Here is a 16,957-nt window from a genome sequence, read left to right as displayed (position 1 = left end):
CCTGATGTTTTTATCAATGACTTGGATACATGGATTGAAGGTATATTGGGTAAATTTGTGGATTAGGAGGAGCTGTTGACTGCCTCAAAGGTAGAGAGGTCTTATGGAGAGATCTTGACAAATCAGAGGGCTGGTCAGTCACCATCTGCATGAAGTTTAACACAAGAAAGTGCTGGATTCTGCATCTGGGAAGGGCAGCCTTGGCTATATATAGTGACTGAGGAGTGATAGGCTGGAGAGGGGCTGTCTCACTCTGCTCTGCACTGTGCAGCCTCACTGAGAACACTGGGTGCAAGTGTGGGTGCCACAGTGTAAGAGGAACGTGAAACTATAGAGTGTCCAAAGGCAGGCTGCAAAGATGGGGGAGGGTCTGGAGAGTAAAAGGTGCATGGACTGAGCTGATGGAACACCAGTGTGTGCTAATGAGGATCTAATGCTGTCTCCGATATGTTTTATACAGAATATACCATATTTATCAGACAGCTTGAATGCAAACAAAAACAAAACCAAAAAAAGACAAAACAAAACAACAAAAGAAAAACACCCCATCAGCACCTCAATTTATATTTCAGCCAAACTGAAGGTGAGAGCACTCTGTCTCATCCCTGGCCAGACAGCTTCAAAAGGTCTCATGGTGTATTTTTTTTAATACAAATAGGTCAGTGTGGATTTAATTGCTATTCCTAGTACTGAGTCACTCTTTCTCATATGTGCTCATGCACAACTTGCTTGTCAGAGGGTGAAACCTCTTCAAAGCAGCTCTGAAAATATTAAGTCCAAACGGAGGCAGTGATACTGTTAAGGCAGTTTGTTTAAAAGCAAAAACAAACTCACAATATGCAGAATACACTCTAAGCATTCAGCTTATGTTGAAAGACACTGGTGGGTACTTTTTACCTTATTGCTATCTTGCAAATACTTTGATTGCTTATCTTTTTAATGGAGCCTCAAGTGATTTAACATTGGGAACCTGATGCATGTTTAATAGTATATATGGTAATTCAGCAAGAAATAATGACAGATCTTGTTATGAATATCCACGAATCCATAAATGTACTGCAATTACAAGTGGAGGAAAACTACATATTCTGGGGAAGAAAAAACAATCTTTACCAACTAATTATTATAAATGGATTAGCTCACAGATCTTTTCCAAAGAAGAGGATGTGATGTTTGGATGTTGATGAAAGATTTGGGCTGTGCTCTCTTTGGTGGGGCTCAGAACAAGAAGTTAAGCCAAGAGTTAGCCATAGAAAGGAGTTTGTAATACAGTTTTGTCTGAGAACCAACAGGCAGATAGGAAAGTGGAGAATCTCCAAGGTAGTGACAGGAGACAGCCACCAAAGTTCAGTTCAGAAAGCTCCCGGGCCAAGAAACAAAAGCTGTAGCTATGTGGACTCAGCAGCACACTTGTTTAGTATTGACCTTTCACAGTCTGTCAGCAGCTCTATCTGTTTTGGAGCATGGACTAGATGCTTCTGGATGCCACAGCAAAATGCCTCCTTAACATGCTGAAATGGGCACTGAACAATATCATTTGAGCTTGCCGGAATTCTGAGTTTCTTCAAAGTAATGAGCCAGCTACCCATTGCCATTTTTTAACCACTGCCTCCTATTTTTAACCTCTGATCATTTCATGCAGTAGGTGATTTTGTCTTCCTGTGAGGCAGAAAAACCTCTTCTGTCCATCTTCTGCCTATGCTGCATTCTTCCTTGTCAACATGTCCATCTCTGTTTAATCCAATGTCTTCATTACAGTTTTCAGTATATTTTGATAGCTAACTAATATAACTTTATATTTTTCTCCTTCAATAGTGTATCTCCAAGTTCTTCTACATCATAAAAAAGCAGATCCCTTCTACGCTTTCAGCACCTCCCCTTCCACTCTCTTTGCCTGCTTAAGGATACAAAAAACTTTCTTGCACTGCTCTCCTTAGAGCCGTTCTTTCAGATTTTCTTCATCCTCTTTCTTATCCCCACACTTATTGTTCTCCTATCCTCCTATTAACTCTGGCTCTTTTTGCATTGCAAGTCTTACACTTTTCTAATTTTAAACAAAACAAAGAAACTGAAACACTCAGAAAATGTCACCACGTGTTCAAATCAATAAACTCCAGTTCCTTCTCCAAGTCTTATTTCATCTTCCTCTCATCTCTTCAGCTCTTTCTGTGTGGATTCTCTCTCTGGTCATCCTCCTCCAGTTCCAGCCTAAATTTTCCTTTTTAATATCCCTTGACTGCAGACACAGCACAGAACCTGTCAGCCATGCGACCTGTGCTTACATCTTCAGGGCAGAGCTCAGAGTCAATACTTCATCCTCATCATCCTTGTCTGATCAGCTCTTCTACCTGGCAAATCTGCAGTTGTTCTTTGTTTTCTCTGTTTTGCAACTCAGTACTGCCTAAGACACACTGAGGAATCATTTCTGTCATGAGTGTTCACCTCTGCTTTAAAGTTAATTCCTCCTGGACAGACTTGACCTTCAGCTAATTTCTAACATTACATCATGGATCTCTAGTTTTTGCTTCCTAGTTGAATATGGCTAAAACATTTTCTGTTCCACCATGTTCCTCTGCTATCTTTCCTTTTTGCTCATTGTAGACCATCTTTGCACGTCAGCTGTCAGAGCATTGCTAACCATCCTGGCCTTTCCTACTAGCTTCCATTCTGGATTTTGTCATCCATCCCCCTGAATTCTCCCAGTGCCTCAGCCTTGCCCCTGAAGGAGGATGATTCTGTAATGCACTGTGGTGAGTGAGCAGGACAAGCAAAGAAGGAATATTTTCTTGGTATGACTTCCCTGTGGCAAGTAATGTGCACAGGTGAGTAGAATCACTTGGTACAATCCTACACAGATGGGATTAAACTAACATGAGTTTACTTAAGATTTCCTTGACATTCCCTCCACCTTTTTCTCCTGCTTGGAATTACCCCCAGGAAAGATATTTTGTCTACTGTGCATCAGGTTTGTCTCTTAGGATCAGGCAAAGGTATCCCATATAACTGCTTTTCAACAGTTCATGAGTTGAGAGCAGCTCATCCATCTGGTCAGTACTATGTGTGATTTACAGTGACTTACAGTTGGTCGTAGCCTGTGTATAATGCTATGGGCTGAATAATTTTTGATGGTTTTACGATACATAAAACTAACTGCAGGCTGTTGAGGAGGGTAAGCACCAGTGCAACTGACAAAAATTCATTTCCTAGCTTTAGAAGAATTGGTATGATAATGTTAGGAGATGACAGAGGCAGCTCCACTGAGCAAAGCCTTCCCTTGCAGTTGTGGTGTGGCTACTGCTGCTGTGTGTAGCTGCTTGTAGATAACTTCAAGTATTCAGTGGGTAAAGATATTAATCCCTGCAGGTTCCTTTGTGGTAGGTAGGAACATGTTTATAACACCCATCTTGCACATAATGGAACTGAGTCAGATAGGAGAGATGATTTGGCCTGGACTATTCTGTACTAAGTGAGAAACCAAGCCAGAAGGAGAGCTCCAGACTTCTAATTAGAGGGGAAAAGGTTTCTGTTTGCCATGAAATTCAAGTATTTGTCCTCACCCTAGACTGGAATGTAAATTTCTCATATAAAAGAGCAGAAAACAATCACTACAGAATGTTGCAGACTGTGCCAGCTTAGCCATAGAGGGATGCTTCATTTCCACATTCCAAGTTGGAAAAACAGAAAAACAACAAAAAACCCAACCTGAACATTTAATGTTACTCAAAAACAAGTCTTGTATTTCAGACTGGGTATTGAGATTATCCTTACCTTTTGAGTTTAGTGTAAAATGTCAGATTTTAAATGTGACAGAAAGCTGCAAGATGGCAACAATCCCTCTGCAAACTTTGTATTGGCATATGGGTTTTGAGGGATGCGTGATGTTTTATTGGCCAATCCATTTATAATTTACATTTAAGGTACAAAATTCTTCAGTCTTACTTAATTGCGCAAAAGATGTGGTGTGCTGTAAAGGGAACTGTTGATCACAGCCTGAACCTCTGATTAACCATCTGAAGCAAGCAATGAGTCAGCTGTGGGCGCACAGGTGAAGGTAATTCAGCTGTGCTCCTGGAAGGGGTGGAGCTTGACTCCATCTCTCCTAGATGCCATTTAAGGTCTGACCACCACTAAGGTAGCATCTCTTTCTGGAGAATGCTCCTTTGTGGAGTTTTTGTGGTGATCCTCAACATTTGCAAGCGTCCATCTCAACTGAAAGCCTTAGCACTGGTGAGTCTTTTCTTAAATACCTTCTGTCTATTTACCTTGTAATTACAACTATACACTTGTATTATTCCAACTATACATATACCGTGCAGAGAGAATATCCTGTTCTGAACTGGGTGAGTGAAGAAATAATCCAGCCATCATTCCCTTCATGCAGCACTAGGCTTTGCTAATTCACTACAAAACTAATGAAGACTGAGCTATTTGATACCTTTTAAAAAGGGAGATATGGAGACAAGATGTGTCATGTTTATTTGTTACAGAATCACAGAACTGTGGGGGCTGGTAGTGACCTAGAGGTCACTGAGTCTAACTTCCCTGCTAGACAGGTTGCCTACATCAGGCTGCATAGGAAAGCATCCAGACAGGGTAAGAATGTCGCCAAAGGAGACTCCACCACCTCTCTGGGCAGCCTGTGCACTGCTCCATCACCCTCACAGTACAGAAGTCCTTCTTGGTGTTTGTATGGGACTTCCTTTGTTCCAGTTTGTGCCTCTTGCTCCTTGTCCTGCAACTGGGTGCCACTGAAAAGAACCTGGCCCCATTCTAGGCCTTGGCCATCAGAATAATACTCAGGCATTTCATGCTTCATCATGAAATCATCCTTCTTATGGTTTATCAAACAGAAGATTTTTAATAGGAATTTGTTACCTGAGTGTAGAAAAGTGTGATGCCACCAGTTCCTTGGGGCACCGCGCCACAGAGCAGGGCCAGAGAGCCTCTTGTGGGGAGTCCTTCCTGCTCAACAAAATGATCAGGGTTATACTGACCTCTGCTGCCAAAGGCCTTTGTGGCTGGGCAAATGAAGCCTCTGGACACATACTATCCAGATGCAGAGCATCACCATTGTGCTTAGAAGAACATGGTTTTAAATCAACAGACAAGTAGCAGGAATAATGCATTTCTTAAGGTATCTTACTTGTAAAGGTCCTAGCTTCCACTGCAGTGAGAGATCATTGCTCCTGCAGGAAAAGGCAGAAAAGCAGAGCATCTTCTGCTGTACCTAGTGTTCTTACAGTCTCTGTTGTTGAGTTTCAGTTGTACTTTAGAAATGTAATATGCATTTTCAGCGAAGGCTTAATGAATAAATTCTGAACAAATTAACACAGAGTAAGTGAAAGATAATTGTTTTGGCATAGGAAAGAAACAGACATGAATTGTGTTTGAGCTTCTTTCCCTCTTATGTTTCAAATATAATTGGGGTTTGTTTGTTTGTTTTCCAGAAACTGTCCTATACAAAGGAAGCAATGGCTGGGTGAGTATGTTCCCTTAGTGTTTTAATCTGTCTGCAGTTAACAGCAGGGTTGAGTTGTGACATTTTGTGATGCTTTCTCTTTTTTCTTCTGTTTTTTTCTTGTCAGCTCCTGCACTGACTGGTCATGTGGGTAAGTCATTTTCCCTTTTTAAATAGGCTGCTGCTTAGTCCTTTCTCCAGTTCTTGTTGCTGCTGGAGTCGATGAGTGGAAGATGAACAGAGTTCACCTCTGTGCAAAATGGCTTATAGCAAAGCATGTTGTGTGGTGGAGAAATCCTGTGCTTCTTGCATGTGAGCCTCTCACAGGCTGTCCTAGCGTGCTTGGTGTGCTGAAAATATCTCAGCCAATCTGGGGCTTGCACTTTTGCTTAAGTATGTCATCACCTCATTGACAGTCAGACACGCAGGCAGGCAGTTGACCCGGAGAGGTTTAGTGGGGGAAATCTATTTTGGGAGAGTTGTATCCCCAGTTGCTTGTGTCAGTGTTCTGGCAGTCTTGTGAAACTTTTTCAAAGCTAGATCTGGTCATCAGTGTTAAAAAAAGAATACTTCTGAAATGCTTTTACAAAAAGGAAATCAAAATGAAAACTTGTCTGAATTCTGTCTTCTTTTTATCAAAGCTAAACACAATTTGAGCTATTATTTTCATATCTTTTCTTTTTGAAATGGAAGGAAAAGCTGTTCAGATTAGTACTACTGCGTTCTCATAGAACGTAATCTAAAACTGTTATTTTTAGAACAGCTCAAACCCAAACAACCTTGTGCTGAACTCCTCTGAAAACTCAGAAGATTGAATCCCCTGCTTTTACCAGCCATGTTAAAGCTATAATAAATGAGTGACTCATTTACGGGAGAGTGTTCACTTAACAGATTAAAACGAACAAACAAACACCACACCAAAAAAACCACCCAACGCTTAAGTTTACATTTAATCACCACAGTATTACACATTAAAATTAATAATGTGAGATGCGAAGGGCAAAGGTGATGCTTAAGAGGATTATTTTTTCTCTTTCCTTCTGAGCTGAACTTTCCTCTGACATGAGCACCCCTCTTAGCTCCTGTGTCAGTCTAGTAGTGTAAATCCATACAGAATTTAACACTGACCAAACTTTTATTGTGTTTTCTTTTTCAAAGAGAAAATATCAAAAATCAGGTGGATTTGCTCTGGATAATGGAGCATCAGAAAGAAATAAACATGATATAGTTTGAGGGTATTAAAAAAGTATCTCACTGGCATGCCATGGGTAGATGATGTCTCATCTAAATTTGGACATCCTCCATCAAGAGGAATGAGGGAGCAAGCTACCTCAGACCTGCCACCAGACAATGTTATTTCCTGCAAGAATATGTTAGACTTTCCAGTAGACATCAGAATAAATGGAAGACCTTTTTTACAAGTTTTCTTTAAGAAGTCAATGTATACAACTCAGGATCACCCAGTCCCCAAGGGGTGGCATGGGAAATGCAGCATCAAGACCCTCCTGCACAGGAAGAAATGTGAGTGCAGTTCTGCCATTTCCTGGGCAGTGCTGTAATTACCTATGAGATTTTCTGCAGCAGGTCTCACTGGGGCTGACCTACATGTACAGGACCTAGTGATCCTGTAGATATGTGTTCAGTGCAGGGAAATAAAGTGAATTGAATGTAGCTGTCTCACCACTTGGCTGTGATATCTCTGTCAGAATGGGGAATTGACCTGGTCTCATGTCTCAAGGGATGGAAGGACTATCCTAAAGAACCAGCTGTAGACATTTAAAGATGTTCAAATGAGGCTCCTCTAGTGCTTCCCCTGAAGATGCCTTGTGTGCTTTTGTCTATCCTCTAGACAAGAGTATCAAACTATGACTGTGATGAAATCTTTAAACAACTGAAGAATTGTGATTTCAAGCGTTTAATGTGCCCAATACAATCCTACCTATCAGTTCTGTGTTTTTATCTAGTTGGAAAAAGCTCGTTTCAGCTAGTTAAACACTAAGATAGTTTTGATGTAGCCTACAGAAAGGTGGCTTGCATTTGTGATTTATTTCCCAGAATAACTCACAATCCAGCATTACCGGCAATTACATAACAGCAGGATGAAAGTAGTTCCAGTAAGACTAACTCATGCACATAGGTTAAACACACAGCTAGCCTGGCTTTTTAAGGAAGTGAGGGATTAAACTAAATACCATGGTAAGAGAAAGCCTCAAAGGAAAGGTAATATATGGGAAACAATCTAGGTGTTTATAGAGCATCCCAGTGTAAATTTTATACATAACTTATAAATAAGTTTTTTTTCTTTGGTTGGAAGTGTGGGAACACTCCATCAACTACAGGCTTTTAATGATTTCTTTATTCATTAGGCCATTGCGACTCTGCATAATGAATTTCGCTCTTTTAATATTGGAGACTGCCACATATAGGACAGTTGTCCTGTCTAGTTCTTGGTGGGTCAAAAACCAGATTTTGAGAACCAACTGAAGGCAAAGAAGTAGCACAAAAATTCTGCAGTGAGAAGCCATTGCTTGTATGTCATAACCTTTCTCAAATGCTGTATGTGTAATAGCATCCTGTAGAAAACATAAGGAGTATGGGATAGTTGGGAAGGATGAACATAACACATGCTATTTTTTACTTCTTCTGACCTGCTTATTAATGTCAAATATAATGAAATAAGTAGGAACATTTGTTTCTACTTGCTGATTGTGGACTCACTGAAATTAGGCATTGGTTGTAGCAGCAATGGCTCATGACATATCAACTCAAATTTTGTACACTTTGCAAGCTTATTTAGCTCAATTAGTTACACTTCTGGTTAAAAGGTATTAGAAGAAGAAAATCAGATCACAAACATATATTCCTTTTTTCCTTTGAGAAAGTCTTTTTGAAGTGAGCATTGACACAATAATGTTTAAGAAATACTTGACAGCAATTTAGACTTTGGGACATTCAAATTGGTACATGAGCTGATGAATATTGAGAACTTGTAGTAGCGATCTGGAAGCAAACTTGTGCAGAAAGTTTGGTGACACCACAGTTTCTTAAAACAGCATTTTTATCCTCCTAAGATGAAAGTGATAGCTGTTACTGTGACCAAATTCAGTTCTTGACTGGTCTTCCTTGATTAGATTGATTAGGGTTACACGAGGCTTTGTTGAAGCCCTTGGCTTTTAATTTTCAGCCTAGTGTGAGGAAAAATTTGGTCAGAAAACCAGCTGTGCTTAGGGGACCTGTATTTGAAAGGTTGAAGGAGGACTAATGCTTTATGGTGGAGCAGGGGTTTCCTGAAGCTCATGGAGGACTTAGATAGGAGGAGGCAGATGTGTCCTCGGGAGCTGCAGCCCCTGGAGAGCCAGTGCTGAGTAGCAGAGTCAGGAAAGGAGGAGTGAAAATGGGCCTGGGAAGGGATGGAGAGAACAGTGGTGTTTTAATGTTTATCTGTTCCTCACTATGCAAATCTATTTTAATTAGCAGTAAACTAATTTAATCTCAGTCTGTTTTGCTTGTGATGGCAGTTGGTAAGCAATCTTCCTGTCTTTATCTCAAATGATCAACTTTCCCATCTTATTGCCTCCTCTGGCCTTTGTGAAGAGGGGGGGAGAGGGCCAGGGAATGGATGGGTGGGCATCTGACCCTTAGCCAGGCCTAACCCTGCACAAAGTTAGGTGCTCACTTGGGTGGGTTCAGTAGCCACTTGGGTCTTTGTGAGATGTCCCAAGATATAGAACACACCTGCAGAGAGCTGGCAGCTATAATGTAGGTTGAATCTGTGGGTGATTTGGTCAGAAAAGTCTGGAGGACTCTGTACGAAGTACCGATGTGTGGGTAGTGAACCAGAGTACTTCAGGTCTTGGGTTAAACTCTGAACCTGGTTAGTCAGCAAGTCACAATTCTGTCTGACCTCTTCTGAATAAATGGGGTTGATATGAGACTTTGTTGATGCATTTATATGAGTCTGAACACTTCAGAAGAACAGAATATTACAAGCCCTGTAGCAGAGTTGTTTCACTGCACATCACTGAGTCACAGAGTTTTTTTGGGGCTGGAAGGAACCTTATAAATGAACCTGTTTGACCCCCTGGTGAAGGGCAAGGGCATCTTTCTCTAGTAAGATTTGTCTTTCTACTCTTGGGAATCATTCCAATACATACTGAGGTTGCCAAAAAGCAGGAAGAGAGTTACCTTGTGCCGTGCTGGCTGAAAGCAGGTAGCAGTGTCCACGAGATGGAAGCAGACACAAATTCTTTGTGTACCTTTCAAAGCTTGCATAGTTTATAGGCTTTAGTTGTTTAAGAAAATGAAGCTACAGTTTAAATTCTTGAATCTGTGTTTTCTGCTTTGTTCGTCTGGAGATTATTTTACTTTTAGTTCATATTTTCTTTTTGTTACATAGGTTTCATTCTGGCAGCTTAATGTTTCTTGAACTTACTGTAGTGTGGCGTTTAGTCATTATGCACAAGATTAAGGCTGTGCCTCCCAGGAGAGGGTGGGTGAAAATGTTAATAGTTTAAATGGAAAATTGACCAGATTAATCTTATAGTCTGTTTATTGGTAAGTCTTGAACGTTTGAGAAAAGCAGGGGAAGAAGCAGTGTTTGAGGTTTTAGTTAATGGAAACTGTCACGTTTTGTCATATGCCTGTGCCCAGGCATCTCAGTATGCAACTTTGGGTATGTTTGGCTGGTACTGGAACCCTTTGTTTTTTGTGGAGATACAGTCTGGTTATAAATCTTGAAGAAGGCAAAATAGCCATCAACTGTGGTTTGAGTTTTGAGTACAGCCTGCAGGATCAATAATCTAGTCTAGTATGTGAATCAAAAATCAGACCTAGCAAGGCTAGGAAAGCATTGCTCAGGGAGTAAAGTAAGCACTCATGTGTGCAACAGTGAAGATTCACTGCTTCAGTATTTATTTTATGGTGCAAATATGTCCACCAATAACAATGAGTTCCTTTGGAAATGGAAGAAATATCTTAATACAATGAGCTTCACTGACCTTTAGAGCTCTTACTTTAGTGTTCAGTTTCTCTGCAGCACTTAAGTTACCAGTCTTACAAATTGAACTGTCTAGATTAAAATATATGACTAACTCAAAAAAATCAATTTTTCTTCATTCAGGAAGCACTTGTTTCTGTCAATATCTCTCACTTTTGGTAACTTGACAATTGCTCAGCGCTCGCTGAGTTGTCTCCAAGGAATTTAGTTTTACTCTTAGAGCAGTATCAGTTATTTGTTTTTCCTCAGACCAATGGTCTTCACAGTCTTCATCTGATTTTTGTTTGAAATACTTCTTCATATTTTGGCCTCGAGTTGGGAGTTGGTGGGTGTTTTTTTGGTGGGATTTTTCTTGGTGTGCATTTGTGTGTAAACGCAATAATTGGATTTGGGAGCTGGTACCTTTGAATGATGAGCATCTGCAAATGAGTAGAATTTATGATGAAATGCCCCATCATCTTGCAGTGATCTCAGTACAGCTAGGATGCTTTGGTGTGCTGCAGAGCATTTTTAAAATTGAAGTTTGTATAGGGCGCTACAGATATCTTTGTGTGGCCTTCACTTTTGCTTCATAGTAGGAACCACTGGAAGGCCAAATGCATTTTTTTGTGTGCTGGACTTCAGTTGAAATGAAAGAAGTTTTGTTGTCCTGGAGATGCAGTTGATGTATTGTGTGTTGCAAGTGACCTGATATCTAAGTTGCAGAAGATAAAAATTAAACTTTGCAATATTTCAGTTATGAAGATATCAGCAAAACACCACCATGAGAAGTTTCTTCTGCAAACATGCTTTTTGGTGCTGAAAGCAGAATTACAGAGAAAACAAAAACTGGTCATTTGCCTCACCATGCCCAACTTCAACATCTGGTTTTGTTTTTATTTAACAGTGGGACTCCAACTCCAGCTTCAGATGCTGATGTTACCACACTGAGAGGTCAGTTTTTATCTAAACCCCGTCAAAGCTGTTTTTTAATTACCTGAAGATGGAGTAATGTCTTGTGGATTTGTGAAAAAGCTGTGAATTTTTCCATCTCCAAATAATGCTGGTTCTGATCTGGTGTTCAGGGTGTGTGCTGACATTACTTTGTTACTAAATAAACTGTGAAAAATCCTACCTGAGAGATCAGTCCTGGGCAGTTTTTACTGCACTTACGTTGTGTTCCTAAAAATACTGCACTGCTTAGACAGCATATTAGCTTTTAATTCTGATTAGCATATCCAATACTTTTCCTGAGGCTCTTCAGGTGTTCCGTATATTGTTTTTCTCATGATGATGGAAATATGAATTAAGCGTTACTATTTGTGCTTGCTGAGCTCATGTGTGTATTTACATGTACATGAGAAAAAAATAAGTGCTTTTTTTTCAAATTCAGATGCAGCTGCCAATGTTCCTCCTCCTCATGAGGTATCAATTGAGAGTCCTCCAGGTGCTACCAGCCATGAGGTCGAAGATGCAGACACTACTGTGAGTATTTTTCTTTTTTTTTCAAGTTTCATTTGGTTTAGCATTCTCTTGCCTTTGCTAAAGAACATGGTGACCATTTTCATATTCTCGTACTTGAAGATGTTATGAAGCATAATGTGTTAACACAAAGAATTCATAAAAGCAGGGCATGAACCTTAGAAACTTATACATAACTTCCTGGGTAGGTATTATTCCATTTGCAGTGGTTTTGCAGCATGCCTTCTCAATCTGTGTGAGAGAATAAATGGGTTGTCAAACGAAGATTTTGTTGGTGATTAAACAGGACTAGATAGTGAGTGCTTATGGACTTTGAAAGCTCTGGGAAGGGTGTGTTGTTATTCCTATGGAAACATGATACACATTAAATTGCTGCCCTAGTGTTTGAAATGTCCAAGTAATGCAATTACCTTGGACTGTAGAGAGAGCCTGGGTAGCCTTGAAGATTCCTTCTAATTCTCCGTTCCTTTTCCTCTACTGCCATACGTGAATTTGTATTTTTTGTTTTAGAGTCACTCTTACCTTGATACCTAAAACACAACTCCCAATGCAGGGTAGCCTACAGCAAGTACTTTAAATGTATCTGTAAAAGCAAGCTGGCTTTCACAAGTGCTGACCACCAGACAGGTCCTGGGGGAGTATTTGCTTCCAGGAAAAAGCTCCTCTGGATTAAAACTTAAGCCCAAACTCTACATTCCAACTACAGAGTGCTCGAGCCTACCTGACCACCTCAGAAAATTTTTCGAAGTAGCCATATGAACCATCTGGCACTTGGTTTCCTATAAATGTGAAACTGTCACTGGATTTCCTGAGAAGCATACCAGGTTACATATGCTGCATATAATTGAAAGCTGATTTATGGTACCGGGCTTTAACTGTGCACCGTTTGGTAACCTAGTATGGCTGAGAAACAATGCCGGGCCAAACTCCAGACTTAATTCAAGAGCTTTCACGTGTGTCTGCTGAGCTCTGATATTGTGATTCCAGGAATAAACACAGAGTATAAAATAGACAGACAGCTTCTGACTCTGGTCCAGGGGCTGATTTTATATTTATATACCACAAACACTTGTCATGTGTGGTTTGGTCCCATGTACACCTTTTTTTTTTTTTTTTTTTTTTCCTGAAACAGAACTACCTGAGCAGAGAGTAGGACCACTCAGTAAATCAGAAAGAAATCAGAATTGGATTGCAGCTGCTATAGTGTTTTCACTCTCTACAGTTACCTCTCACCTCATCATTGCTCTGAGCAGCCAAAATGCACTGCAGATTACAAGACCAACAGTGAGCAAAGCTCATCTTCCACATTCATGAGTGTGCTTTTGTTTTTGGGGCACTGATAAATGATTGAAACTACATGGAGTTGCACACAGTCATGTAGCAGCAAAACATGTGCAAGCCAAGTATATATTTGTGAAATAATAGCTGGCTTTAAGCAGTGTACCCATCATTCTAGTTCTTAACAAAGTTATTTAGTCAAAAAGGGGTGGGTGAGGGAAGATAATTTAAGTAAAAAATCTAAGAGGGCCCTAAACAATATGCAAGTGCTCACTGGTGGCAGCCAAGCTTTCTGGAAGTGTTCCATTTCCTGCACCATACAGAGCACAGGCTGTGGTTTTGCCGAGAACGTCAGCTTTTCTGGCTCATTTTTAACTTTTTAGTAGGGAAAAGGCAACAGCTGCAAGTAAATAGCAAAATATGTTTTAATAAACGTAACCCAAATTTCAGACTTTTGTTCAAGAAACCATGAAACATGATCTGTTTTCCTTGTCATTCAGTATACCACAAGAAATATTATGCTGGTTGTAAAATAGTGGGGAATGCAATAGAAAGGGCTCTTCCTGTGTTGCTCATCGATTTAAGTTAGATGAATATTTGACTGGAATTCTCTGCTGCTCACAGCAGCTATGCTAGTTCCTGAAGCCAAATTATTGCTCAGGGTATCTGTACATGCTGTGCATGTAAAATGTAGAACTTGGTAAAGGTAAATTGTCTTCCAAGTGAGAAAGTAAGCAGAAGCCTTGTGATAAATGGGTAGATCAGCCCATTGCTGATTAGGCTCAGGTGAACCCTTGGTGCATCCACGGTTGCACTTCACATTGGCTCTGCTGGGCTTCTGTTTGTCAACTAGATAACCTTGCACTACGGCAAAGATGTGCAAGTGGAAAATAGAAGTAATAGCAATACAAAATACTAAATAAATATTCTGGCTCATTAGGTTTTCTTATTACCTTTCACTTGTGCCAGAAAGTCTCATGGACTCCTTTGTCGTGTATGGCAAAAGGTGTACTGATGGCTCAAGTCAGCACGCTCTGCTTTGGACTGCAGCTTCTGCATCATTAAGTACATTCATCGTGCCATCTGTCTGGCCTTCCAGTAGTGCCCTGAGATGTTCCTGTCCTTACAGCATTTATGAAGAGGGCTTATTTTTGTTTGCTACATCATGGGCCAGAGAACCCTCTGGGTCTGGGGAATTTTCTGGCCCTCACAAAAAAAAAAAAAAAAAAAGATGTTTGGACCCAGGCTGAGCAATGCAGTGTGCTGACAGCTGGCAGGACCAGATGTACATGCTGCCATATCTGGAGATGGTTTTCATGTGGAGTGAATCCAGGATAAGTAGGAATCTGGTCTGCAGTGGGTAAAAGGGATTTATTTCTTGGGAAAAAAGCCACAGTCAAGTGGGAAAATAAAAAGCACTAAATCACCTTTTGCTTTTCTCCCTTCTCTCTTTTCCTTCCAGATCAATAATGAGATAAAGAAGGAGGATGAGATTCCAGTGAGACCTGTAACTGAGCAGATGATTGAGTTCAGCATTGTGATTGCTGGAGAGAAGTACAGTGAGGAGCTGAGCGACCCAGACACTGCAAAGTATCAGCTGCTCTCTGAAGAATTTGTTTCTCAGGTGATTTACCTCCCCCGGATTCTTTTTCTTCTTGCTGGCTCCGCAGAGCAGTAGTAGCACATAGCATCTGTATTAGGACTGCTCTGCAGAACCAGCTTAGGACTTTTGTTGCCTGAGGCAGGCTGGAAAATATTCGTTATGTGAATGCTCTGCTTTTCTGACATGCTGCCTTTTTGAGATTGTAGGGTTGTGTCAGATATCACAGGTAGCACACCAGTTGCATAATGCTGACTTCAGTTTTCTACCCATGTTTCTTACGAAATAGCATGCTTTCATTTTTGCTAGCAAAAGAGGTAAAAGTAAGCTTCTGGGGAAATTATGCTGCACCCTGGATGGTTACTCCAAACAGAACAGCTTTCTGAGGCACTCCTTCCAACCCACTCTTTGTTTCAGAATTTTTAAACATCTCTTCCTGTCAGTGTTACAATAGTGGAGCTTTTGAAGTCATGCAGAAGTGACAAGATTCTTCATTGCCTCTTGATGCACCTTCATTAGTTCTTCAAGCTCTAAAACTTAAAAACCCTAACTTTTAAAGATATGTTTAGAATCATAGAATTTAACCTCTCTCTAGTGACCAATCTCTGTAGAGAATTTATTTCAGAGCTTGTTCAGGTTTGAATTCTTCCATCACATAGTTGATCTGAAACTCAGGAGTAAAAATATAGTTTGAGAGTGCTGGCAAACCAGTCTGCCCGTGCTCTTCAAATGACAGGACATGAATTGTCTGCAGCTCAGAGTCATCAGCCTGTGTAGGGGGCAGTGCTGGAAGGCAGCTCTAGTAATTCTAGTCCAGCACTGCAGAAGTATGAAGTGCCAGCAGAAGACAAACAGGTCCATCAGCATCTGCTCATGTGGGCATGCTCTGGGTGCCCTACAAAAGCTGAGCCCTTAAATGGGATTTAGAAATTCTTAATGATTACATAGTGTCCAGATTTTTGATTGCAGAAGTGAGTTGATAAGTGGGGAAGTCGCAAACAGCAGAACCACCTAGGAGCATTTCTTCCACCTAGGAGCAGCGTTTTGTTGAATGAATCATTCTACACTGCAGTGAGATGCTGTTTGAAATTTAGGCTACTGAGAAAACTCTTGTTCTTCATTAATGTCCATAATCAGCGGTGCATATGGACACATCTTTAAACCTTCCAACTTCAGAAAACTTCATGAACATGTGTTTAAATCCCACTGGATTCAGTGGAAATGAGCTGTAGTTTAGACTCTTAGAAGTGAGCTTCAAAGAAAAATACATTTGTGCTTGTATGTATGTATATACATATAAAAATGCAAATAACCATATATATATATATACACACACATATATGAATGATTTATTAAACCTTAATTTCAAGTTAATTTAATTTTGATTAAATTGAATGCTGTAATTTGTATACTAAATATAAAATTACCCACCAATATACAAAAATGTACTTAAGATACAATCTGCTACTGTCTCCTGAGTTACCGCTCCCTACTGTTTTCATTATTTTATTTATTTACTTTCCTTTTTATTTATAATGATGGCAGTCTTCTTGTCAACATTTTCTTGGGGCAGAGAGCTTGTCTTTCCTTTCTCCTGGGCAAAGCATCTGGGGTACTAAATGGTGGGATCATCTTTATTCTAGCTTTGTTTCCTTCTTAGTTTCATTTAGTTGGGGTTCTCTGTTGAATTCCTTTTACTGGGGCTAGCCCTGTGCCAGATCCTGGGCCAGATGGGAAAGAGATGTACTCTTCGACTTCAGCCAGGAAGCATCACCACAACTGTCACAAGTTGCTAGCCTAGGCTAGACATCTTAATTTTCCTAGTTGTGTGGCCAAGTAGCAATGCCACGGAGTGTGTGTGTGGAAGAAATGTCAGATGGGACAGAGTCCACCTGGCACATGGATGTTCCACTCCTTTGATCCCTAGCCTGGTTTTCTCTGTGCTTGGATGAAGAAGCTATTTAAAAAACAAAAAGAAAGAAAGTCAGCAGCACTCAGATTGTTTAAATCTCACCAGAGACTGTTTAAAAATAGGGAGACTAGGGAGGGGAAGAAGAATTTGAGGAGTAGAAAATAATTCTTGACTGACAAGGATCTTTTGGGAGGAAAAATACCAAAGCCAGCATGAACCTGTAGTATTCTGTTGCTTGCTTTTGTCAACACA

General features: G+C 40.4%; 1 protein-coding gene across 3 annotated transcripts in view; it reads left to right on the top strand.

Annotated features, from left to right (window-relative positions):
* Positions 1-16,957, top strand: part of IMPG2 (interphotoreceptor matrix proteoglycan 2) — a 48,772-nt gene that overhangs the window by 12,416 nt on the left and 19,399 nt on the right. For 2 of the 3 annotated variants that reach the window (XM_085545683.1, XM_015877056.3), the window contains exons 4-8: positions 5,448-5,479; positions 5,586-5,609; positions 11,341-11,387; positions 11,827-11,918; positions 14,656-14,817. In XM_085545683.1, the coding sequence (XP_085401809.1) occupies positions 5,448-5,479; positions 5,586-5,609; positions 11,341-11,387; positions 11,827-11,918; positions 14,656-14,817 (357 nt within the window). Of the gene's footprint in view, positions 1-4,133; positions 4,228-5,447; positions 5,480-5,585; positions 5,610-11,340; positions 11,388-11,826; positions 11,919-14,655; positions 14,818-16,957 lie in introns of those variants that run through there. The other variant, XM_015877038.3, reaches the window with a different exon arrangement.

This window comes from Coturnix japonica, chromosome 1 (genome assembly GCF_054131305.1).
Source record: "Coturnix japonica strain WE chromosome 1, WE-NBRP24, whole genome shotgun sequence".
Classification (NCBI taxonomy): Eukaryota; Metazoa; Chordata; class Aves; order Galliformes; family Phasianidae; genus Coturnix; species Coturnix japonica.
Note: the sequence above shows the minus strand (reverse complement) of the source record. Positions and strands in the feature narration are given on the sequence as shown.